The sequence below is a fragment of the Pseudophryne corroboree genome, chromosome 1 (assembly GCF_028390025.1).
Source record: "Pseudophryne corroboree isolate aPseCor3 chromosome 1, aPseCor3.hap2, whole genome shotgun sequence".
NCBI classification, from domain to species: Eukaryota; Metazoa; Chordata; class Amphibia; order Anura; family Myobatrachidae; genus Pseudophryne; species Pseudophryne corroboree.
The window spans coordinates 119,102,159-119,127,583 of record NC_086444.1 but is presented as its reverse complement, the minus strand read 5'-3'; the positions used below and the strand labels follow the sequence as shown (position 1 = coordinate 119,127,583).

Here is a 25,425-nt window from a genome sequence, read left to right as displayed (position 1 = left end):
GACAGGACTCCTGGTCTGACCATAGTCCCTGAAAATGTCTTCGTTGGGTGACTGCTCCCCATCCTCGGAGGCTCGCGTCCGTGGTTACCAGGATCCAGTCCTGAATGCCGAACCTGCGACCCTCTAGAAGGTGAGCACTTTGTAGCCACCACAGGAGATACCCTGGCTCTTGGGGACAGGCTGATCATCTGATGTATATGTAGATGTGACCCGGACCACTTGTCCAGAAGGTCCCACTGAAAAGTCCTCGCATGGAACCTGCCGAAGGGAATGGCCTCGTAAGTTGCCACCATTTTCCCCAGTACCCGAGTGCATTGATGAGCCAACACTCTTTTCGGCTTTAGTAGTTCTCGGACCATGTTCTGGAGGTCCTGGACTTTTTCCAACGGGAGGAAAACTTTCTTTTGTTCCGTGTCCAGTATCATGCCTAGGAACGGTAGTCGAGTTGTCGGAACCAACTGTGACTTTGGTAGATTGAGAATCCACCCATGTTGTTGAAGCACTGTCAGAGAGTGACACGTTCTCCAGTAATTGCTCTCTTGATCTCGCTTTTATCAGGAGATCGTCCATGTATGGGATAATTGTGACTCCTCGCTTGCGCAGGATCACCATCATTTCCGCCATTATCTTGGTGAAAATCCTCGGGGCCGTGGACAGCCCAAACGGCAACGTCTGAAACGGATGACAATCCTGTACCGCGAATCTCAGGTACTCCTGATGAGAGGGATATATGGGAACATGAAGGTAAGCATCCTTTATGTCCAGTGACACCATAAAATACCCCCCTTCCAGGCAGGCTATCACCGCTCGGAGCGATCCCATCTTGAATTTGAATCTTTTCAGGTACAGGTTCAGGGATTTTAGGTTTAAAATGGGCCTTACCGAACCATCCGGCTTCGGAACCACAAATAGGGTTGAATAATACCCTTTCTCCTGTTGGCTCAGGGGAACCCTGATAATCACTCGCTGTTGACACAGCATTTGAATTGCAGCTAGCACTACTTCCCGCTCTGGGGTAGAAGCTGGAAAGGCAGACTTGAAAAATCGGCGTGGGGGCACCTCTTCGAATTCCAGCTTTTAGCCCTGGGAGACTATTTCCATCACCCAAGGGTCCACGTCTGACTGAACCCAGACTTGGCTGAATAGTCGAAGTCGTGCCCCCACCTGTGCGGACTCCGGCAGGGGAGCCCCAGCGTCATGCGGTAGACTTAGCGGAAGCCGGGGAGGACTTCTGCTCTTGGGAACCAGCCGCAGCAGGTGTCCTCTTGACTCTACCCTTACCTCTGGCGAGGAAAGAGGAGCCCCGACCTCTTCTGGATCTATGCGACCGAAAGGACTGCATCCGATATTGTGGGGGTTTCTTTTGCTGTTGGGGAACAAAAGGTAAAAAGGTCGACTTACCCGCGGTAGCTGTAGAGATCAGGTCCGCGAGGCCGTCCCCAAACAATACATGACCTTTGTAAGGTAAAACCTCCATATGCCTTTTTGAGTCTGCATCCCCCGTCCATTGGCGGATCCATAAGGCTCTACTTGCCGAAATAGCCATAGCATTGGCTCTTGAACCCAGTAATCCAATGTCTCTTTGAGCGTCCCTCATATATAAGACTGCGTCCTTAATATGAGCTAATGTTAACAAAATTGTATCCCTATCTAGGGTATCAAGGTCAGCTGACAGTGTATCAGTCCAAGCTGCTACTGCACTACATACCCATGCCGACGCAATTGCCGGTCTAAGCAAAGTACCAGTATGAGTGTAGATAGACTTTAGTGTAGTCTCTTGCCTGCGGTCCGCAAGATCCTTGAGGGCCGCTGTGTCAGGGGACGGTAGCACCACCTTCTTGGAAAGGCGTGTTAAGGCTTTGTCCACTGTGGGAGAGGATTCCCAACGTACCCTGTCCTGTGTAGGGAAAGGATACGCCATAAGAACCCTTTTGGGAATCTGCAGTTTCTTATCTGGAGTTTCCCATGCTTTTTCACATAACTCATTAATTTCATGGGGAGGAGGAAAGTTCATAACCTGTTTCTTTCCCTTAAACATGTGTATCCTCGTGTCGGGCACCGAGGGCTCATCAGTGATATGTAACACATCTTTTATTGCAATAATCATGCACTGAATACTTTTTGTCACCCTTGGGTGCAATCTTGCTTAATCAGAGTCCGTGTCAGTATCTGTGTCCCTTATTTGTGAGAAGGGACGTTTCTGAGACCCCGACGGGTCCTGTGAGTCGGTATCATCCGTAGATTTATTACCTGCCGACGCACTGGACTCTGCTTTATCCAGTCTTTTATGCAGTGAAGCTACACTAGCATTTAACATATGCCACATATCCATCCAATCTTGAGTTGGCACCGCCGACTGAGACCCAGCACTCATCTGTTCCACCTCCTCTTTGGATAAGCCTTCCGTTTCAGACATGCCGACACACGTACCGACACCCCACACACACTGGGATATAACTATAAGGGGACAATTCCCTAAAGAAGGCCCTTTGGAGAGACAGAGAGAGAGTATGCCAGCACACACCAGCGCCAACTGACCCAGAAAAAAACAAACCCAGATAGCGCTTTTATATATATAAATGTATATAGATTTCCCCACTCACTGCGCCTTAATTATGTGCCCCCCTCTCTTTTTTTCAGCCCTCTGATGCTCAGCAGGGGAGAGTCCGAGGAGCCAGCGTTCTCTGCAGCCTCTGTGGAGAAAATGGCGCTGGTTAGTGCTGCGGGATCAAACTCCGCCCCCTCGCGCAGCGGGCTTTGGTCCCGCTCGTGAATTCGAAAAAAAAATAATGTTGGGGATCCGTAGTTTACTGCCTCCGCAGCCTAACTACATACTTTTTTGCCTAAAACGAGGTTTATTGCTGCCCAGGGCGCCCCCCCTGCGCCCTGTACCCATCAGTGCCATGTGTGTGTGTAAGTGTGGGAGCAATGGAAGCTGCGCGCTTACCTCATGAAGATCTGAAGTCTTCTGCCGCCTGATGTCTTCTTATGTCTGACATACTCACCCGGCTTTTTTCCGGCATCTGTGAGGATGGCGGCGCGGCTCCGGGACGAACCCCAGGGTGAGACCTGTGTTCCGACTCCCTCTGGAGCTAATGGTGTCCAGTAGCCTAAGAAGCAGTGCCCTTAACTCTTAAGAAGTGGGTCTGCTGCTCTCCCCTCAGTCCCACGATGCAGGGAGTCTGTTGCCAGCAGAGCTCCCTGAAATTAAAAAAATCAAACAAAATTCTTTTTTTACAGAAAACTCAGGAGAGCTCCCTGTAATGCACCCTATCTCCTCTGGGCACAAGATCTAACTGAGGTCTGGAGGAGGGGCATAGAGGGAGGAGCCAGTGCACACCATACTAGAAAGTTCTTTTAGGTGCCCATGTCTCCTGCGGAGCCCGTCTATACCCCATGGTCCTTACGGAGTCCCCAGCATCCTCTAGGACGTAAGATTAATCTCTTTCTACGAGGTACACTAGGCTCCACAAGGATTAACATCGGGGTGTAGAGTAGAATCCTGATCCGAGGCACCAACAGGCTCACAGCTTTTGACTGTTCCCAAGATTAACAGCGCCGCCTCCTCTATAACCCCACCTCCATGCACAGGAGCTCAGTTTTGTTAACCAGCCCAATGCAGTAGCAGGTACCAGAGACGACAATCGATAGTAGCCAATTACACCACACACTCACCAAAGAGGAGGGTGTCAGCGGCTATGCCAATACCAACCCAGACGAAGGCCTAAACCCAGGCCCTGTTGTAGAAAGGCCAAAAGTTTGGCCGTACTAAACTTGTAAGCTTCATAATTGTGAGATGCGCACCAAGCAAAGTAAGAATTCCAGACACTATGATAAATCGGAGCAGTAGCCGGTTTCCGGGCCTTCAACATAGTTTGAATGACTGCCTCAGAAAATCCTTTGACCCTCAAGACGGAAGCTTCAAGAGCCACGCCGTCAAGGCCAACCGGGCTAAATCCTGATACAAACAGGGGCCCTGAATGAGAAGATCTGGGCGCTGCGGAAGTAGGAGGGGACACTATCGAGAGACCCTGAAGGTCTGAGAACCAATGCCGTCTGGGCCACGCGGGAGCGATCAGAAGTAGGATTCCTCCTTGCTTGAACATCCTTATTACACTGGGCAGGAGTGACACCAGAGGGAAAACGTATGGCAGCTGAACGTTCCATGGAATTGCCAGTGCGTCCACAAACGCTGCTTGAGGATCCCTTGTCCTTGCTCCGAAGAACGGAACCTTGTGATTGTATCGAGACGCTATCAGGTCCACATCTGGAAGGCCCCACTTGTCCACAAGGAGTTGAAACACTTCTGGATGGAGGCTCCACTCTCCGGCGTGTACGTCCTGACGACTGAGAAAGTCTGCTTCCCAGTTTAGGACTCCTGGAATTTACACTGCCGATAGGCTGGCAGATGCGCTCTGCCCACTGAAGAATTCTTGATACTTCCCTAATTGCCATGCGGCTTCGAGTGCGGCCTTGATGATTTATGTATGCCACCGTGGTGGCATTATCCAATTGCACTTTAACAGGCCTGTTCTGTATCACATGCTGAGCTAGTGTTAACGCATTGAACACTGCCTGCAATTCCAGAATGTTTATCGGGAGGAGAGACTCCTCCATGGTCCACCGACCCTGAAGGAAGTGTTGCTCCAACACAGAGCCACAACCCCGCAGACTGGCATCCGTCGTCAGAAGGACCCAGCTGGAGATCCAGAAGAGACTACCCCTGCTCAATCATTGGTCCTGAAGCCACCAGCTCAGTGACATGCGGACCTCCGGAGACAAGGAGATCATTTGAGACCTGATCCGGTGAGGCAGGCCGTCCCACTTGGCAAGAATCAGCTTCTGCAGAGGGCGGGAATGGAATTGAGCGTACTCCACCATGTAGAAAGCCGACACCCTGAGACTTAACCATACCTCCCAACTGTCCCGATTTTCGCGGGACAGTACCATTTTTGGGGGACTGTCCCGCTGTCCCACCCGCGGGCCGCAGTATCCCGTGGTGGGGACAGTTGCGAGTCTCGGTCTCTCGCTGCCCTGCTTAGCAGAGCAGCGGTGAATAGACGCTGTGCGCATGCGCAAAGCGTCTATTCACTGGAGACAGAGGGGGCATGCCAGCGGCTCACAGAGCGCTGGGCATGCCCCCTTAGTGACGAAAACGGGGCGTGGTTCGCGATCGTGGGCCTCCCACGAAGCCACGCCCCCTTTTGTAGGTCACGCCCCTTTCGGGAGCGCGCGCCCGTGTCCCTCTTACTGCAAGAGCAAAGTTGGGAGGTATGACTTAACACTTGCATCGCCGAATGTATCGACACTTGCGGACGAGATAGGAAGCATTGAATCCTGTACTGAAGTTCAGGACTTTCTCCTGAGACTGGAACAACCGCTGGTTGTGAGTATCCAACAGCACCCCCAGGTGCACTATGCTCTGAGCAGGGACCAGGGAAGATTTCTTCCAGTTGATGAGCCACCCGTGGGTTTGCAGAAACTGGACAGTCAGATCCAGATGGCGCAGGAGAAAGTCTGGGGAATTCGCCAGGATCAACAAGTCGTCCAAATACGGTAGGATCCTGACCCCTTGACGGCGGAGTACCGCCATGACCTTGGTGAAGACTTGCGGAGCCGTGGTATAATCAAAAGGTAACGCCCGAAATTGGTAAGGTAGGTTGCCAACCGCAAACCTCAGGTACTGCTGATGCTGCATTGCAATGGGAATATGCAGGCAAGCATCCTTTATGTCCAGGGAGACTATATAACCCCCAGGCTCCAAGGCCAGTACAATAGAGCGAAGAGTTTCCATACGAAACTTGGAGACCCTCACAAATTTGTTCAAGGACTTGAGGTTGAGAATGGCCTGGGAGGACCCATTCGGTTTTGGGACTAGAAACAGAGGCGAGTAGTATCCCTTGCATCTCTGAGCCAGAGGCACCTGTACCACCACTGCTGTGTTCAGGAGGGACTGTACTACCGAATGAAGAGATTTTGCCTTCACCTGATCCGAAGGGACGTTTGTCAGGTAAAATCGGTGAGGGGGACAATTCTTGAAGGATACAGCGTAACCTCGAGTGACGACTTCCCGTACCCAGGCATCAGAAGTGGTCTTAAACCATTCCTGGGTAAACCCTAGAAGTCGGCCCCCCACCCTGGGATCCCCCAGAGGGAGGTTCGCCCCGTCATGCAGCAGGCTTGTCAGTTTTGGAAGCAGGCTGACGGGCAGCCCAGGCCCATTTGGGCTTATAGGATTTGGAAGCGCAAACATGTTTCGGGTACGCCTGGACCTTTTGCTTTCCTTGAAGGACGAATGGAGCGAAATGGAGTACTCTTCGCCTTCGGCACCGAAGAAGCAGTACCAGGTAAACATGCTGTTTTAGCAGAAGCTAAGTCAGCCACTATCTTGCTAAGGTCTTCTCTCGAAAAGAATGTCTCCCTTAAAAGGGAGTACCTCTAGGGGTTTTCTTAAGAGTCCAGATCCACAGACCAGGACCGCAGCCAGAGAATACGGCGAGCAAAAATGGACGTAGTAGTAGAAGCCTTGTCTGCCAGAATACCGGCATCAGAAGTCGCCTCCTTAATATAATGAAGCTGTGACAATATACGATAGACATTGTCTAGCATGATCAGAAGCGTTGGAAGGCAGCTCAGCTTCCAACTCCTGAGCCCACGCTTCAACAGCCTCTGCAGCCCAAGTCGCTGCAATGGTGGGCAGATGCGCAGCACCTGCAAGTAGTAACGGTAGTGACAGGCAGAGCTGAGGATACTACCAGCAGCGCCACCTGGGAATCCACTGGCGGAGATGTCTCCAAATTTTTACTTAGCTCCGCAGCGAGGGGATAGCGAGCCAGAATCTTCTTGTGAGGCGTGAATTTTTCCCCTGGATTCCTAACGTATGTTAACAAAATGGTCAGAATGAGGTAAAACTTGTTTACCACTTTCTGACGTTTAAACCTGTCCGGTTTTTTAGGGGCAATCTCAGGCTCTGGGTCATCAGTAATTTGAAGAATTATCCTGATCGACTCCAATAAGTCAGGAACATCCACCTGTGAAACAGATTCCCCATCAGAATTATCAGTATCAGTGTCTGTGGGATCAGTATATACGACGTCCTCATCAGTGGGATGTTGGTGGATTGTGAGGAAGTAATGGCCCGCTTACAGGAACCCTTGGTCTTAGGCGGGAGAGGGTTAGATTTGTGTTTAGTCAATGATTGGTTGAATTGCTGTAACTGATGATTGGACAGTTAATCTGCCCATGGCGGATTAACCGCAGGGACAATAAGCGGTTGCACCTGCACAAGAGGCCCCATAGGAGGCGTAAGTCTAGTTACCAGTGTATTCAGTAACGTGGAGAAAGTAGCCCAAGGTGGGTAATTTTGAACCCCCGTTGCCACAGTCCCACTGGGAGGAAGGGAACCCCCAGAACCCTCTGCAGCTATGTTTTCCTCAAACGTGTCTGCAGCGTCAACACCACGCAATGTGGGATCAGCCCTAGCTCCATTGCCCTTTGCAGCAGACATATCTGACAGGTCAATATAAGGCGCACAGTACAATATCAGCAGCACAATACCTGACAAGAACTCCCTGTTCAGTATATTATCACAAACCGGGAATGCAAGAGGTATATGGTGACTAAAAATCAGAGAAAAATACAGTTAGCATATCCTGTGAACACCTATATTAAATAATAAACCTGCACCACTTAGCCCCCTCAGGTTACAGAATATAGGGATAGCAATCTGAGTGAGATGCACGAAATGGAATCCACACAGCAGCTATATGCACACACACAGTCACATTGTACAATGCAGAAATTATGACATGCAATAAAACTGCACTGGACTAGCAATACAGAGTAATACTAAGTATAGCTATAATAAGATTTTACTCACCGGTAAATCTATTTCTCGTAGTCCGTAGTGGATGCTGGGGACTCCGTAAGGACCATGGGGAATAGACGGTCTCCGCAGGAGACTGGGCACTCTAAGAAAGATTTAGTACTACTGGTGTGCACTGGCTCCTCCCTCTATGCCCCTCCTCCAGACCTCAGTTAAGGAAACTGTGCCCGAAAGAGCTGACATTATAAGGAAAGGATTTTGGAATCCAGGGTAAGACTCATACCAGCCACACCAATCACACCGTATAACTTGTGATAAACTTACCCAGTCAACAGTATGAACCACAACAGAGCATCAACAATGGATGCCCACATAACATAACCCCTTATTAAGCAATAACTATGTACACGTATTGCAGAAAGTCCGCACTTGGGACGGGCGCCCAGCATCCACTACAGTCTACGAGAAATAGATTTACCGGTGAGTAAAATCTTATTTTCTCTAACGTCCTAGTGGATGCTGGGGACTCCGTAAGGACCATGGGGATTATACCAAAGCTCTTAAACGGGCGGGAGAGTGCGGATGACTCTGCAGCACCGAATGGGCAAACACAAGGTCCTCCTCAGCCAGGGTATCAAACTTGTAGAACTTAGCAAATGTGTTTGTACAAGACCAAGTAGCTGCTCGGCAAAGCTGTAATGCCGAGACCCCTCGGGCAGCCGCCCAAGAAGAGCCCACTTTCCTTGTGGAATGGACTTTCACTGATTTTGGATGCGGCAAACCAGCCGCAGAATGAGCCTGCTGAATCGTGCTACAGATCCAGCGAGCAATGGTTTGCTTTGAAGCAGGAGCACCCAGCTTGTTGGATGCATACAGGATAAACAGCGAGTCACCGTCCTGGCTACATAGATCTTCAAAGCCCTGACTACATCAAACAACATGGAATCCTCCAAGTCACGAGTAGCCGCAGGCACCACAATAGGTTGGTTCAAATGAAAAGATGACACCACCTTCGGCAGAAGACACCACCTTCGGCAGAAATTGCGGACGAGTCCATAATTCTGCCCTGTCCATATGGAAAACCAGATAGGGGCTTTTACATGACAAAGCCGCCAATTCTGACACACGCCTAGCCGAAGCTAAGGCCAATAGAATGACCACCTTCCACGTGAGATACTTTAGCTCCACGGTCTTAAGTGGCTCAAACCAGTGGGATTTCAGGAAACCCAACACCACGTTGAGATCCCAAGGTGCCACTGGTGGCACAAAATGGGGCTAAATATGCAGCACTCCCTTAACAAACGTCTGAACTTCAGGAAGAGAAGCCAGTTCCTTTTGAAAGAATCTATCATATCAAGGGCCAAATATACAGATATGATAACTTAATTCGATCTATATACGAGTTAATAGAATATAATAATAACAATATTAAAAATATAGATAATAATAACAAAAATAAAAATATATAAATAAATTATAAATTATACTAGAGTATATATTTATGATGTAATGCCTCTTTCTCTAGATCATATATTGTGAGCCAATTGATAACTAACAAAATGACTGAGATAATGGAGTCTCATGAATTATTATAGACATACTAAAACTGAATAGAAAGTGTAATAATGAATAAATTGACCGAGATAATGGAGTCTCTTTTGAATTATTATAGATATATCAAAACTAAATATAAAGTGCCATAATTTACTATTTCATGATTCCTCTTTATGAAATGCACTTCTTTATCCATATATTTATCTATGCTTATGGATTATATATGTCCGTTTTAATTTATTATTATCAATAATCTTTGGTATCCTCAATCTCCTTTTTGTTTCTAAAACTACATTTATTTATTTTCTTCTTTAAATCATTATTCCCTCCTTACTTCAAATATCTATACTTCTTTCTGATTGTTTATATCTAATTCTACAAAAATAAGATACTATGAATAATGCACAAAATATATGAATATTTCAAGTGGAAATCAGATATTTTATTTAGAGAGATATAGAGGGCAAGGGCGCAATATTGTAATTAATATACCCAGTGGTTGGCGGAAATGCCGGTACTACATTGCACATAACAAATTATTGGTTGGCGGAAGTCTCACGTCTCTCGCTTCCGTCCAACTAGCTATACAAACACCACTGATCGAGAGCATCGTCAGCGGTCACATGGTCTGATCACATGACTATGCGTCCGTGACGAACATCGTCAGCGGTCACATGGTCTGATCACATGACCATGCGTCCGTGACGATGCTCCCGTAATACACTCCCTGCCCTCACCAGCACTAACTAGAGCTCCGATCACGTGACACAAGACAGTCACATGATCGGATACACAAGGTCTCCTCCTTCTCCCTCCCTATTATGATCACTTTAAATACGTAGAAATCACGTGATCGACCGTCCCAGGGGACGGACAACGTGCTCTCCCCCAATAATAACTTCATGATTTAGTTTCCATAGTAATAATATATGTAAACAAATTAAATGATTGGTTAGTTATTATATACACATTTCCTGTTCCCTCCCCCTAACTACAGAACAAACAAAACTGATTTTATTCAGAAAGGGGAATACCAATAAAAATACAAATATAACTCTACAGTTTACATTCTGTAAGAAGTAGGTTTGTCTTCTATTTATATTAAGACACTTTGTTTGATTTTTCCTTTAATTATCATGCAACACTGTGACCAGGTGATAATTAGCCACCATATTGGAAGGGGTATATAAACCCCATATACCCAAACAACTGACACCTTTGAAAAAGCTGCTAGCTGAACGCAGCGAAACGCGTTAGGTTAACAAGGGACCCAGAGCTGACGACTATCTACAGGAAGACCGAACCATCCCCCTTCCTAATTCCGGATTGTGACACAAAGTCGGAGGACACAAATAGCAGATTGGACCGATTGCTTCAATTTTCCGCATTGCATGAGGAGCTCGCCATTCAAGATCTTGGAGCACCAATTCCTCTAGCGGACACTGTCACTTTACGGGACACTGCTTACCTCTCACCGAATATATACACCGGATACAGAATTACTTGGGGGAACTATCTGGAACGGACTCTTCCACTAAAATATACTCACAGCTCTGATCATTTGGGTAACCCTTTTTTCAATACTATCATTCATATTGTATGGTTTTATCTATTTTGTTTATGTTGCATGCATTTTATGATCTAATTATCACAAAAAGCACAGTGATATTATATATCTTTTAATAAATTGTATTAATTATATACAGAGGACTATATTGTCGGTTCATCAAAATAGCGCAGCCTTTTTTCTTCTCTATTGTATATCCATTTGTGGGGGTGACTCCCCGTATCTAGGCAGCAGCTTGGTGAAACACCTTGTCCCCTGAGCGCCCGAATACCCTTGGGTAACCACTCTTCTCCTTTTGAAAGAAAATGGATAGGGCCGAAATCTGGACCTTTATGGACCCCAACTTCAGGCCCATAGTCACTCCAGACTGTAGGAAGCGCAGGAACCGGCCCAGCAGGAATTCCTCTGTAGGGGCCTTCCTGGCCTCACACCAGGCAACATATTTTCGCCATATAAGGTGATAGTGTCTTGCTGTCATGTCCTTCCTAGCCTTTATCAGCGTAGGAATAACTTCCTCCGGAATGCCTTTTTCCGCTAGGATCCTACGTTCAACCGCCATGCCGTCAAACGCAGCCGCGGTAAGTCTTAGAACAGACAGGGCCCCTGTTGCAACAGGTCCTGTCTGAGAGGCAGAGGCCATGGCTCCTCTGTGAGCATTTCTTGCAGTTCCGGGTACCAAGTCCTTCTTGGCCAATCCGGAACAATGAGTATTGTTCTCGCTCCTCTTTTTCTTACGATTCTCAGCACCTTGGGTATGAGAGGAAGAGGAGGAAACACATAGACCGACTGGAACACCCACGGTGTTACCAGTGCGTCCACAGCTATCGCCTGAGGGTCTCTTGACCTGGCGCAATACCTTTGTAGCTTTTTGTTGAGACGGGACGCCATCATGTCTACCTGTGGCAGTTCCCATCGATTTGTAATCTGAGTGAAGACTTCGTGATGAAGTCCCCACTCTCCCGGGTAGAGGTCGTGCCTGCTGAGGAAGTCTGCTTCCCAGTTGCAACTCCCGGAATAAACACTGCTGACAGTGCTTGCACGTGATTCTCCGCCCAACGAAGAATCCTGGTGGCTTCCGCCATCGCCACTCTGCTTCTTGTGCCGCCCTGGCGGTTTACTTGAGCCACTGCGGTGATGTTGTCTGACTGAATCAGCACCGGTTGGTTGCGAAGCAGAGGCTCCGCTTGACTCAGGGCGTTGTATATGGCCCTTAGTTCCAGGATATTTATATGCAGACAAGCCTCCTGACTTGACCACAACCCTTGGAAGTTTCTTCCCTGAGTGACTGCCCCCCACCCTCGGAGGCTCGCATCCGTAGTCACCAGGACCCAGTCCTGTATGCCGAACCTGCGGCCCTCGAGAAGGAGAGCACTCTGTAGCCACCACAGAAGAGACACCCTGGCCCTCGGGGACAGGGTGATCAGCCGATGCATCTGAAGATGCGATCCGGGCAACTTGTCCAACAGATCCCACTGAAAGATCCTCGCATGGAACCTGCCGAAGGGAATGGATTCGTACGATGCCACCATCTTTCCCAGGACTCGCGTGCAGCGATGCACCGACACCTGTTTCGGTTTTAAGAGGTCTCTGACTAGAGACACGAGCTCTTGAGCCTTCTCCGCCGTGAGAAACACCTTCTTCTGGTCCGTGTCCAGAATCATGCCCAGAAAAGGCAGACGCGTTGTAGGAATCAGCTGCGACTTTGGGATATTCAGAATCCAGCCGTGCTGTTGCAACACTTCCTGAGAGTGTGCTACGCTGATCAGCAACTGCTCTCTGGAACTCACCTTTATGAGGAGATCGTCCAAGTATGGGATAATTGTGACTCCTTGCTTTCGAAGGAGCACCATCATTTCTGCCATTACCTTGGTAAATATTCTCGGTGCCGTGGAGAGCCCAAACAGCAACGTCTGGAATTGGTAATGACAGTCCTGTACAACAAATCTGAGGTACTCCTGATGAGGTGGATAAATGGGGACATGCAAGTAAGCATCCTTGATGTCCAGAGACACCATAAAATCCCCCTCTTCCAGGCTTGCAATGATCGCTCTGAGCAATTCCATTTTGAACTTGAATCTTTTCAGATAAATGTTCAGGGACTTTAAATTCAATATGGGTCTGACCGAACCATCCGGTTTCGGTACCACAAACATTGTGGAATAGTATCCTCTTCCTTGTTGAAGGAGGGGAACCTTTACCACCACCTGCTGGAGATATAACTTGTGAATTGCCGCTAACACTACTTCCCGTTCCATGGGGGAAGCTGGCAGGGCCGATTTGAGGTAACGGTGAGGGGGCATCACTTCGAATTCCAGCTTGTATCCCTGAGACACAATCTGTATAGCCCAGGGATCCACCAGTGAGCGAACCCACTGGTGGCTGAAATTTCGGAGACGCGCCCCCACCGCTCCTGTGGAGCCCCAGTGTCATGCAGTGGATTTAGTGGAAGCCGGGGAGGACTTCTGCTCCTGGGAACTAGCTGTATGGTGCAGCTTCTTTCCTCTACCCCTGCCTCTGGCAAGAAAGGACGCACCTCTGACCTTCTTGCTTCTTTGTGATCGAAAGGACTGCATTTGGTAATACGGTGCTTTCTTAGGCTGTGAGGGAATATATGGCAAAAAATTTGACTTCCCAGCCGTAGCTGTGGAAACTAGGTCCGAGAGGCCGTCCCCAAACAATTCCTCACCCTTGTAAGGTAAAACCTCCATGTGCTTTTTGGAGTCGGCATCACCTGTCCATTGCCGAGTCCACAGGACCCTTCTGGCAGAAATTGACATTGCATTTATTCTAGAGCCCAGTAGGCAAATGTCCCTCTGGGCATCCCTCATATATAGGACAGCGTCTTTTATATGCCCCAGGGTCAGTAAAATGGTATCCTTGTCTAAGGTATCCATTTCCTCAGACAGATTATCTGTCCATGCTGCTACAGCACTACACATCCAGGCCGACGCAATTGCCGGCCTAAGTAGAGTACCTGAATGTGTATAAACAGACTTCAGGACACTTTCCTGCTTTCTATCTGCAGGATCCTTTAGGGCGGCCGTATCCTGTGACGGCAGGGCCACCTTCTTAGATAAGCGTGTCAGAGCTTTATCTACCCTAGGGGAGGATTCCCACCGCACCCTGTCCGTTGGCGGGAAAGGGTACGCCATAAGTAACCTTTTGGAAATCAGCACTTTCCTATCGGGGGAATCCCACGCTTTTTCACATAATTCATTTAATTCATGGGAAGGGGGAAAAGTCACCTCTTGCTTTTTCTCCCCATACATATAAACCCTCTTGTCAGGGACAGGGTTTACCTCTGATATGTGCAAAACATCCTTCATTGCTATAATCATGTAGCGGATGGCTTTAGCCATTTTAGGCTGCAATTTTGCATCATCCTCATCGACACTGGAGTCAGAATCCGTGTCGATATCTGTGTCAACAAGTTTGGATAGTGGGCGCTTCGGAGACCCTGACGGACTCTGCGCTGTAGGATCAGGCATGGGCTGAGACCCCGACTGTCCCAAGGCATCAGCTTTATCCAACCTTTTATGCAAGGAGTTTACATTATCATTTAACACCTTCCACATATCCATCCAATCAGGTGTCGGCGCCGTCGGTGGAGACACGTCATTCATCTGCACTTGCTCTGCCTCCACATAGCCCTCTAAGTCAAACATGTCGACACATGCGTACCGACACACCACACACACAGGGGATGCTCTATATGAGGACAGGACCCCCACAAGGCCTTTTGGAGAGACAGAGAGAGAGTATGCCAGCACACACCCCAGCGCTATATGACCCAGGAATCACACAGTAACTTAGTGTTTACCCAGTAGCTGCTGTATATATGATTAATGCGCTAAATTTATGTGCCCCCCCCTCTCTTTTTACCCTTTCTACCGTGAGTCTGCAGGGGAGAGCCTGGGGAGCTTCCTCTCAGCGGAGCTGTGGAGAGAAAATGGCGCTGGTGAGTGCTGAGGAAGAAGGCCCCGCCCCCTCAGCGGCGGGCTTCTGTCCCGCGATTTTGTGTGAAATTAATGGCGGGGGCTCATGCATATAACAGTGTCCAACTGCATATATGCTGCTTTTGCCAGGAGGTACTTAATTGCTGCAGAGGTCCTGTCTTAGAGGAAGAGGCCACGGATCTTCTGTGAGCAACTCTTGCATATCCGGATACCAAGTCCTTCGTGGCCAATCTGGAACAATGAGGATTGTTCTTACTCTTCTTAGTCTCAACACCTTAGGTATGAGAGGTAGAGGAGGGAACACATAGACCGATCTGAACACCCAAGGTGTCACTAGAGCGTCCACCGCAACCGCCTGAGGGTCCCTTGACCTGGCGCAATACCGCTTTAGCTTTTTGTTGAGACGGGACGCCATCATGTCTAATCTGAGGCAGTCCCCACCTACCCACGATCTGTGCGAAGACTTCTTGATGAAGTCCCCACTCTCCCGGATGCAGGTCGTGCCTGCTGAGGAAGTCCGCTTCCCAGTTGTCCACCCCCGGGATGAATACAGCCGATAGGGCGCTTACATGGCCTTCTGCCCAGCAAAGAATCCTGGTCGCTTCTGCCATGGCCGCTCTGCTCCTTGTGCCGCCTTGGCGGTTTACATGAGCCACTGCTGTGACATTGTCTGACTGAATCAGAACCGGTTTGTCCCGAAGCAATGCCTCCGCCTGGCGTAGGGCGTTGTATATGGCCCTCAACTCCAGGACGTTGATGTGGAGACAAGTCTCTAGATTTGACCAGAGACCTTGGAAATTTCTTCCCAGTGTGACTGCTCCCCAACCTCGGAGGCTTGCGTCCGTGGTCACCAGGATCCAGTCCTGAATTCCGAACCTGCGGCCTTCTAGGAGGTGAGCACTGTGCAGCCACCACAGGAAAGATACCCTGGCTCTGGGAGACAGGGTGATCCTCTGATGCATTTGTAAATGGGACCCGGACCATTTGTCCAGTAGATCCCATTGAAAGGTACTCGCATGGACGCATGGAACCTTCCGAAGGGGATGGCCTCGTACGATGCCACCATCTTCCCCAGGACACGCGTGCAGTGATGCACTGAAACCCTTTTTTTTTTTTTTTTTTAGCTTTAATAGGTTCCTGACCAGGGCTATGAGCTCCTGAGCCTTTTCCATCAGAAGAAAAACCTTTTTCTGGTCTGTGTCTAGAATCAGACCCAGAAAGGTCAGGCGCGTTGTAGGGACTAGCTGGGACTTTGGTATATTGAGAATCCAGCCGAGCACCATCATTTCCGCCATTACCTTGGTGAAAATTCTCGGGGCTGTGGAAAGCCCAAACGGCAACGTCTGAAATTGGTAATGACAGTCCTGTACTGCAAATCTCAGGAACGCCTGGTGAAGAGGGAAAATCCGAACATGAAGGTATGCATCCTTTATGTCCAGGGACACTATCCAATCCCCCCCTCCAGGCTGGCGATGACCGCTCTGAGCGATTCCATCTTGAACTTTTTCAAGTACAAGTTCAGGGATTTTAGATTCAAAATGGGCCTAACCGAACCGTCCGGTTTCGGGACCACAAACAGGGTTGAGTAATACCCCTTTCCTTGCTGGAGAAAAGGAACTTTGACTATCACCTGTTGAAGACACAATTTTTGAATTGCAGTCAACACTAACTCCCTCTCTGACGGGGAAGCTGGCAGAGCCGATTTGAAAAACCGGCGAGGAGGCACGTCTTCGAATTCCAGCCTGTATCCCTGAGAAACAATCTTTATAGCCCAGGGATCCACCTGTGAGTGAACCCAGACCTGGCCGAAAAATTGAAGACGTGCCCCCACTTGAGCCGACTCCCCCCAGGAAGCCCCAGCGTCATGCGGTGGACTTTGCAGATGTAGGGGAGGACTTCTGCTCCTGGGAACTAGCTGCATGCAGCTTTTTTCCCTTGCCTTTTCCTCTGGCAAGGAAGGACGATCCCCGTACCATCTTGCTTTTATTGGAACGAAAGGACTGCATTTGATAATGAGGTGCCTTTAAGTATGCTGCGGGGGGACATAAGGTAAGAAATTCGATTTACCAGACGTAGCAGTAGAGACAAGGTCCAAGAGGCCTTCTCCAAACAACTCCTCCCCCCTTGTAAGGCAACGACTCCATATGCCGCTTTGAGTCGGCATCCCCCGTCGACTGTCGGGTCCACAGGAGTCGCCTAGCAGAAATAGACATAGCATTTATTCTGGAGCTTAGTAAACAAATGTCTCTTTGAGCATCCCTCATATATAAAGCAGCATCTTTGATATGCTCTAGGGTCATTAGAATGGTATCCTTATCTAGGGTGTCAAGTTCCGTAGATAAGGAATCTGTCCATGCTGCGACAGCACTACACACCCAGGCCGATGCCATAGCCGGTCTAACGATAGTACCGGAATGTGTGTAAATGTGCTTCATGGTAACCTCCTGCTTACGATCAGCAGGATCGTTGAGGGAAGCTGTATCCTGAGAAGGCAGTGCCACCTTCTTGGATAAGCGTGTCAGCGCCTTGTCTACCTTCGGCGAAGATTCCCATCGTATCCTGTCCTTTTGTGGAAAGGGATACACTATAAGAATCCCTTTGGGAACTTGTAGTCTCCTATCTGGAGATTCCCAAGCCTTTTCGCACAAGTCGCTTAGTTAAAATGAGGACGGAAAAGTGACCTCAGGCTTTTTCCCTTTATACAGGTGTACCCTCGTGTCAGGGACAGGGGGTTCCTCAGTGATATGCAAAACCTCTTTAATGGCAATAATCATGTAACGAATACCTTTCGCCACCTTTGGCTGTAATTTTGCATCCTCATAGTCGACACTAGAGTCAATATTTGTGTCGGTATCTGTGTCAGTGATCTGGGATATGGTGCGTTTTTGAGACCCCGGAGGTCCTGGTGCCACAGGGACAGGCATGGTCTGACTACCTGACTGATCCCTAGCTTCAGCCTTGTCTAATCGTTTATGCAGTAAATTTACATTTGCATTCAAGACATTCCACATATCCACCCAGTCCGGTGTCGGCGTTGCCGACGGCGACCTGACCATCATGCACTCCCCCTCCTCCTTAGGTGAGCCTTCCTCGTCAAACATGTCGACACACACGTACAGACACTTCACACACACAGGGAATCTCTTTTCTGAAGACAGGTTCCCCCTGAGGCCCCTTGGAGAGACAGAGAGAGAGTATGCCAGCACACACCCCAGCGCTATATAACCCTGGAGAAAACACAGATTGTTTACCCAGTAGCGCTGCCTAATGTATAAACGCCAATAATGTGCCCCCTCTACTTTAAAACCCCCTTTCACCGTGTGTCAAGCAGGGGAGAGTCCGGTGAGCTTCCTCTCAGCGGTGCTGTGGAGAGAAAATGGCGCTGGTGAGTGCTGAGGGAGAAGCCCCACCCCCTCGGCAGCGGGCTTCTGTCCCGCTCAAACTTACTAAAAAATGGCGGGGGCTCTTTTATATACATGTACAGTGCCCACCTGTACATGTATATAGACTTTTGTCATAGGAGAGGTGCTTTATTGCTGCCCAGGGAGCCCCCCCTGCGCCCTGCACCCTTACAGTGACCGGAGTGTGTGAGGTGTATGGGAGCAATGACGCACAGCTGCAGTGCTGTGCGTTACCTCAGTGAAGCACCGAAGGCTTCGGCCGCCTGAGACGTCTTCTGTCTTCGTTTCTTCTGGCTCTGTGAGGAGAACGGCGGCGCGGCTCTGGGGTGAACGTCCAGGACGAACCTGTGTTCACTCCCTCTGGAGCTAATGGTGTCCAGTAGCCGAGGAAGCAGAGCCTAACATTTAAGTAGGTCTGCTCCTCTCTCCTCAGTCCCTCGATGCAGGGAGCCTGTTGCCAGCAGTGCTCCCTGAAAAAGAGAAAAAATCCTAACAAAAATGCTTTCTAAGCCGGAAACTCAGGAGAGCTCCCTGCAGTACACCCATTCTCCTCTGGGCACAGTCTAAAACTGAGGTCTGGAGGAGGGGCATAGAGGGAGGAGCCAGTGCACACCCAAAGTCCAAAGTCTTTCTTAAAGTGCCCATGTCTCCTGCGGCATGTCTATTCCACATGGTCCTTACGGAGTCCCAGCATCCTCTAGGACGTTAGAGAAAAGAAACAAACTTAAAAAATAACTTTCCAGATAGTCTAAAATTAAACACCACTTTATGGTATGTGTCATGGGCGGCTTTCTGTTCACAGCCCATAATAATTTCCTGACATACAGTATGGAGGTGTAATTGAAATGTCCAGCAACTAGCAAGTTCTCATTCCATTACAGCCAGTCTTGAATTAACTACTGCTTGAAGTTGGAATGTAGTAGCTACATGAAATAAAAATTTCTAGTATATAAACACTCCCTTAGTTTAAAGAGCCGGTAGAATTTTGTGGCTCCCTGTATAACAAATTAGGTTGAAGATTTAACTTGTAGCAAGAAAAATTATCCCAATGGCTAAACGTACCCATAGGAAAATTTCCGAGCTTCCAGGTATATTTGGTTAATCAGCTCTCTCGTAGGTGCAATAATGATAGCTTCAGGTTCCTGAAGTTCTTTAAATTTACTAGCTGTAATTCCATTTTTCATCATGTAGGCCAAAATTGGCAATAGAAAAGCAGCCTATAAATAGAAAGAATAATTTAATTTATATAGCGCTCTTTCGCCAACAGGACTCAAGGCGCTTTACAGACATCAAAACAATGCACATAATACAGCTAATCTAAGTAATACAGCAATACATAAGCAACACAGACCTAAAAGAAAACCTTAAGCACACAGAAAGCATAATGCATGATTGGTGTAGGCATTTTGGGTAATGACTTCCAAGGGTTGTGTATTCCACCCTCACAAGGTACCAAGTGCGGCAGCCATCTTGGGTGCACAGCGTAGGATTACCCAGAGTGGAATAGTCCACCCCTAGAAGAGATGACACAAAATGGGGGTGATTTCAGAGTCCTAAAGTTCAGAGTAGGGTTCCAACAAAAGCACCAGGTCCATGTATTTTTCATCCCATCCACAAGTGTACCATATGGGGCAGCCATGTTGGGCACACTACGATGGTTACATTGTGGGAGGTGAGCCATACAAGGGCTCAGTGCATATATGGGAAAACTGATACTTGTGTAGTAGTATGATGTACCCTGCATTTAAACAGCTGTATTTATGTAGGACTCGCAAAAACAGTATCATTTCGCACACTAAAAACCTTTGGTCTGAGAAGAATGAAATACTGTAAAATAGGAAATCATACCTCAACCTAAGATACCACAATCTCCACGACTCACAAATGCAGTAATAGATCATTAACTTATACAACAAAGTACAATTTATTGTGCTATTTAATTTGCAATAAACACTACTATAACAGAAAGAAGCAAGAGTGCCCTACCTGCAAAAACAATGGAGGTAAACAACCACTGTGGAGAAAGCTTACAAAATTTATGCACAAAATATGCATCTAACACTCCTGCAAAGCAGTGATTTCACACCCGATTAGGTTATCAGAGAAAGCTAGGCATCATAGCTGATCACATAATTAAAACAGTTAAGAGATATTTTACATACAAAGGTTTTGACTGTACGGAAAAAAAATGTATGTTTTTTTTCCCCCTGTGGATCAGTCGCTGTCACAAGTAACGGTTTTGTGCCATGTGTAATGTTACATTTGGGTCAAACTAAGCTGCTACAGCGTCAATACATACCATGGTGTGTGAAATAGGATGCAGTTAATATACCGGCTGTTGGGATACTGGCGTTCAGGATACAGACGCCGAAATCCTGATAGCCAGTAAAATGCCGGCGGCCGGAATGCCGACCACAACCCTGTATTTACAATTGTGTGGTAGGACCATGCCACCACCAGAGTGGGAATAGAACCCGTAGCCAGCAAAGTTCGCCAGCGGGCCCAAAGCGTGGCAAGTACAGCGAGCCCACGAGGGGACTCACTGCAGGGATTCAGGCTGGTCGGATGCTGCTTTCTTAATACGGACAGCTGGCATCCCGTCAGTCGGGACAATGTATGTATTCACTGTGAAAACATGCAAAATATAACGTACTTCACTATCTTACAGTGACAGCAAAACATACACAAGTGGCGGCAGAAAAAACTTTTTTCTCTGGGGGCACTCAGTTATAGAACTTAACTTTAAACAATAAGTATTGTAATGACATACAGATAGACAAACATCACATATAACAGTTGTAGATAATACATTCTAGATCAGCGGTGGCCAACCAGTGACTCTTGAGCCGCATGAGGCTCTTCTTAATTTAAATGTGGCTCCCAACACTCTAAATCATGTGACCACAACAGATACAGAAACTGCTGCACTCCAGCCAGACATGCAGCAGCACTACAGGGACTGAAAATTGAAGGAGCCAGATACTAGAGGCGAGACACCCACTGGCAAACAGAGAACACATTAGGGGCTGTAGCAATGGCTTTACTTGGTGGGGGAACTTTAGTGACACGAGGGTGGGCTAGAGTGACACAAGGCGGAGCTGGCTGGAGTGACACAGAAGGGTCCGGGCAGGAGTGACACATGGAGGAGCTGACTGAAGTGATGGAGGGTGCTGGAAGTAGTGACACATGGGAAAGCTGGCTGGAGTGACATAGGAGAGTGGTAGCAGGAGTGACACATGTAAGAGCTGGCTGGAGTGACATGGGGGGTGCCGGCTGGAGTGACATAGGAGGGTGGAAGCAGGAGTGACACATGGGAGAGCTGGCTGGAGTGACATGGGGAGTGCTGGCAGGAGTGACATAGGAGGGTGCTAGCAGGAGTGTCACATGGGGAGCTGGCTGGAGTGACACATGTGGGAACTTAAGTTTATTATGTGAATCTGGCTTTTTCAATTATTTTATGTGAAAGTAGCTTTTTCAATGGATCGGACTTGAAATTTTTGTATTTTATGTTGTTCTGGCTTTTTCAATGTACTTTATACCAGGGGTGTGGTCTAGCAGGCACAAGGCCACATTCCATTTTTGCATGCACGCCTTCGGCTCGATGTCGGCTCTTTGACGTACCTAACAAGTTTTTTTGGCTCTTTGTCACTGACTGGTTGGCCACCCCTGTCCTAGATAACACATCTACATTGTAGATAATACATTCTCTTGCTGTAATAAATACTTCAAACAGACAATGTGTATAGTTAACTGATAATTCAGAAAGCTTGAGCGAAATAATTTTTCAAAACTGGTACCATATTTTCAAGTTCTCATAGATAATTCCTATTACTACAGTAGGTAATCGTTCACAGTGCAAATACTGTATACAGCCAGTAAAGAAAAATGACGACTCCAAACAATCAACAATGAGTCCGCACCACAGAATCTCTCACAAAACTGCCAAATAGTTGATGATATCAGTCATTAATGTCAATATTGCTAATTAATAACAAGCAATCTGAGGGTATGTTGTGCAGGATAAAGGAAAAACTCCATGCATGAGTGGAGGGGTAGCAACAGGCAACCTTGTATTTTGACACTAATTGGGGCAGCTGCTGCTCACTGTGTGCAGGTGCATTTATAGTGAGTGTGTCCCACAGTGTCACAGGGCTTAGTATGAGATTAATTTGGTGCTTCTGCTGTTGAAGTGCAACGACCCGGTACCCTGTTGTATTCAGCGCAGGGGACTCAGTAGATCATTACCCACAAAGAGTGCAGATATAGAAGAGGATAGAGTGTCAGAAAAGATATCGATTAAAGACACACGGGCTGTCCTCAGTGTATGCCGCTTCCCAGCATATGCCACTGGTATAGGTGCAGGGTAAGTGATACTGCTTTCCACACGCACCACAATAGGTCATAGTAAGGCCAGCGGCAGTGTTCCTTGCACCAACGGATGGCCGGTCCCTGGTACCCAATGGTATTGCAGGGTCTCTAACCATGCCCCGCAGCACTTCTCACAGCGCCCTGAAAGCAAGGAGGTACCTATCGCACAGTGAATCTGCTCTCTTCAGTCCGGCTGTACTGGTGGTGCGATGTTCCAATACTGCACTCGCGGGCACCGGCTTCTCAGACAGCTGTGTCGCACTGTTTCGACAGCTATCAAACCACTCCCAAGCAGCGGATGGCGGTTATTAGGTTGACCACATTTGGTCAACATGGTCACTATGCAGACATGGAAAAAGGTCGACATTCGTTTTTCAATTTTTCTTCTTTTTGACCTCTTTCATACTTAACGATCCACGGACTACAATTGGGAACGGTAACCTGGGACGAGCACAGCGGTGGAAGAGCGAGGCACCGTGCGTGAAGCATGGCGAGCAAAGAGAGCCATGCGAGGGGTTACAGTGCACTAAATGGGGTTCCCCGTCACTTTTCAAAGAAAATTACACACAAAAAAAAAAGTTAAAAAACCTCATGGACATTTTTTTCCATGTCGACCTAATGAACCACACCCATCCTTGGCACTGTTTATTCATTGCAGTAACACGGCGACCGTGCCGTATTCATCTCGTCTGAACGCTAGCACGCATTTCTCTATTTAACTACAGTTTACAGGGGGGGGGGGGAAATAAGAATTTACTTACCGATAATTCTATTTCTCGTAGTCCGTAGTGGATGCTGGGGACTCCGTAAGGACCATGGGGAATAGCGGCTCCGCAGGAGACTGGGCACATCTAAAGAAAGCTTTAGGACTATCTGGTGTGCACTGGCTCCTCCCCCCATGACCCTCCTCCAAGCCTCAGTTAGGATCCTGTGCCCGGACGAGCGTACACAATAAGGAAGGATTTTGAATCCCGGGTAAGACTCATACCAGCCACACCAATCACACTGTACAACTTGTGATCTGAACCCAGTTAACAGCATGATAACAGAGGAGCCTCTAGAAAAGATGGCTCACTACAGCAATAACCCGATTTTTTGGTAACAATAACTATGTACCAGTATTGCAGACAATCCGCACTTGGGATGGGCGCCCAGCATCCACTACGGACTACGAGAAATAGAATTATCGGTAAGTAAATTCATATTTTCTCTAACGTCCTAAGTGGATGCTGGGGACTCCGTAAGGACCATGGGGATCATACCAAAGCTCCCAAACGGGCGGGAGAGTGCGGATGACTCTGCAGCACCAAATGAGAGAACTCCAGGTCCTCCTCAGCCAGGGTATCAATTTTGTAGAAATTTACAAACGTATTTGCTCCTGACCAAGTAGCTGCTCGGCAAAGTTGTAAAGCCGAGACCCCTCGGGCAGCCGCCCAAGATGAGCCCACCTTCCTTGTGGAGTGGGCATTTACAGATTTTTGGCTGTGGCAGGCCTGCCACAGAATGTGCAAGCTGAATTGTACTACAAATCCAACGAGCAATAGTCTGCTTAGAAGCAGGAGCACCCAGCTTGTTGGGTGCATACAGGATAAACAGCGAGTCAGATTTCCTGACTCCAGCCGTCCTGGAAACATATATTTTCAGGGCCCTGACAACGTCTAGCAACTTGGAGTCCTCCAAGTCCCTAGTAGCCGCAGGCACCACAATAGGTTGGCTCAGGTGAAACGCTGAAACCACCTTAGGGAGAAACTGAGAACGAGTCCTCAATTCCGCCCTGTTCGAATGGAAAATCAGATAAGGGCTTTTACAGGACAAAGCCGCCAATTCTGACACGCGCCTGGCCCAGGCCAGGGCCAACAGCATGACCACTTTCCATGTGAGATATTTTAACTCCACAGATTTAAGTGGTTCAACCAATGTGACTTTTGGAACCCAAAAACTACATTGAGATCCCAAAGTGCCACTGGAGGCACAAAAGGAGGCTGTATATGCAGTACCCCTTTTACAAACGTCTGAACTTCAGGGACTGAAGCTAGTTCTTTTTGGAAGAAAATTGACAGGGCCGAAATTTGAACCTTAATGGACCCCAATTTCAGGCCCATAGACACTCCTGTTTGCAGGAAATGTAGGAATCGACCCAGTTGAATTTCCTCCGTCGGGCCTTACTGGCCTCGCACCACGCAACATATTTTCGCCAAATGCGGTGATAATGTTTTGCGGTTACATCCTTCCTGGCTTTGATCAGGATAGGGATGACTTCATCCGGATGCCTTTTTTCCTTCAGGATCCGGCGTTCAACCGCCATGCCGTCAAACGCAGCCGCGGTAAGTCTTGGAACAGACAGGGTCCTTGCTGGAGCAGGTCCCTTCTTAGAGGTAGAGGCCACGGATCCTCCGTGAGCATCTCTTGAAGTTCCGGTTACCAAGTCCTTCTTGACCAATCCGGAGCCACGAATATAGTGCTTACTCCTCTCCATCTTATCAATCTCAGTACCTTGGGTATGAGAGGCAGAGGAGGGAACACATACACTGACTGGTACACCCACGGTGTTACCAGAGCGTCTACAGCTATTGCCTGAGGGTCCCTTGACCTGGCGCAATACCTGTCGAGTTTTTCCCAACGGTTTATAATCATGTGGAAGACTTCTGGGTGAAGTCCCCACTCTCCCGGGTGGAGGTCGTGCTGAGGAAGTCTGCTTCCCAGTTGTCCACTCCCGGAATGAACACTGCTGACAGTGCTATCACATGATTTTCC

The 25,425-nt window shown here is 48.2% G+C and overlaps 1 protein-coding gene across 25 annotated transcripts in view; it reads right to left on the bottom strand.

The window, feature by feature from the left end:
• Positions 1 to 25,425, bottom strand: part of DDX4 (DEAD-box helicase 4) — a 1,188,488-nt gene that overhangs the window by 247,474 nt on the left and 915,589 nt on the right. For all 25 annotated transcript variants that reach the window (XM_063962294.1, XM_063962347.1, XM_063962463.1 and 22 more), the window contains one exon: positions 19,366 to 19,520. In XM_063962294.1, the coding sequence (XP_063818364.1) occupies positions 19,366 to 19,520 (155 nt within the window). The remainder of the gene's footprint in view (positions 1 to 19,365; positions 19,521 to 25,425) is intronic.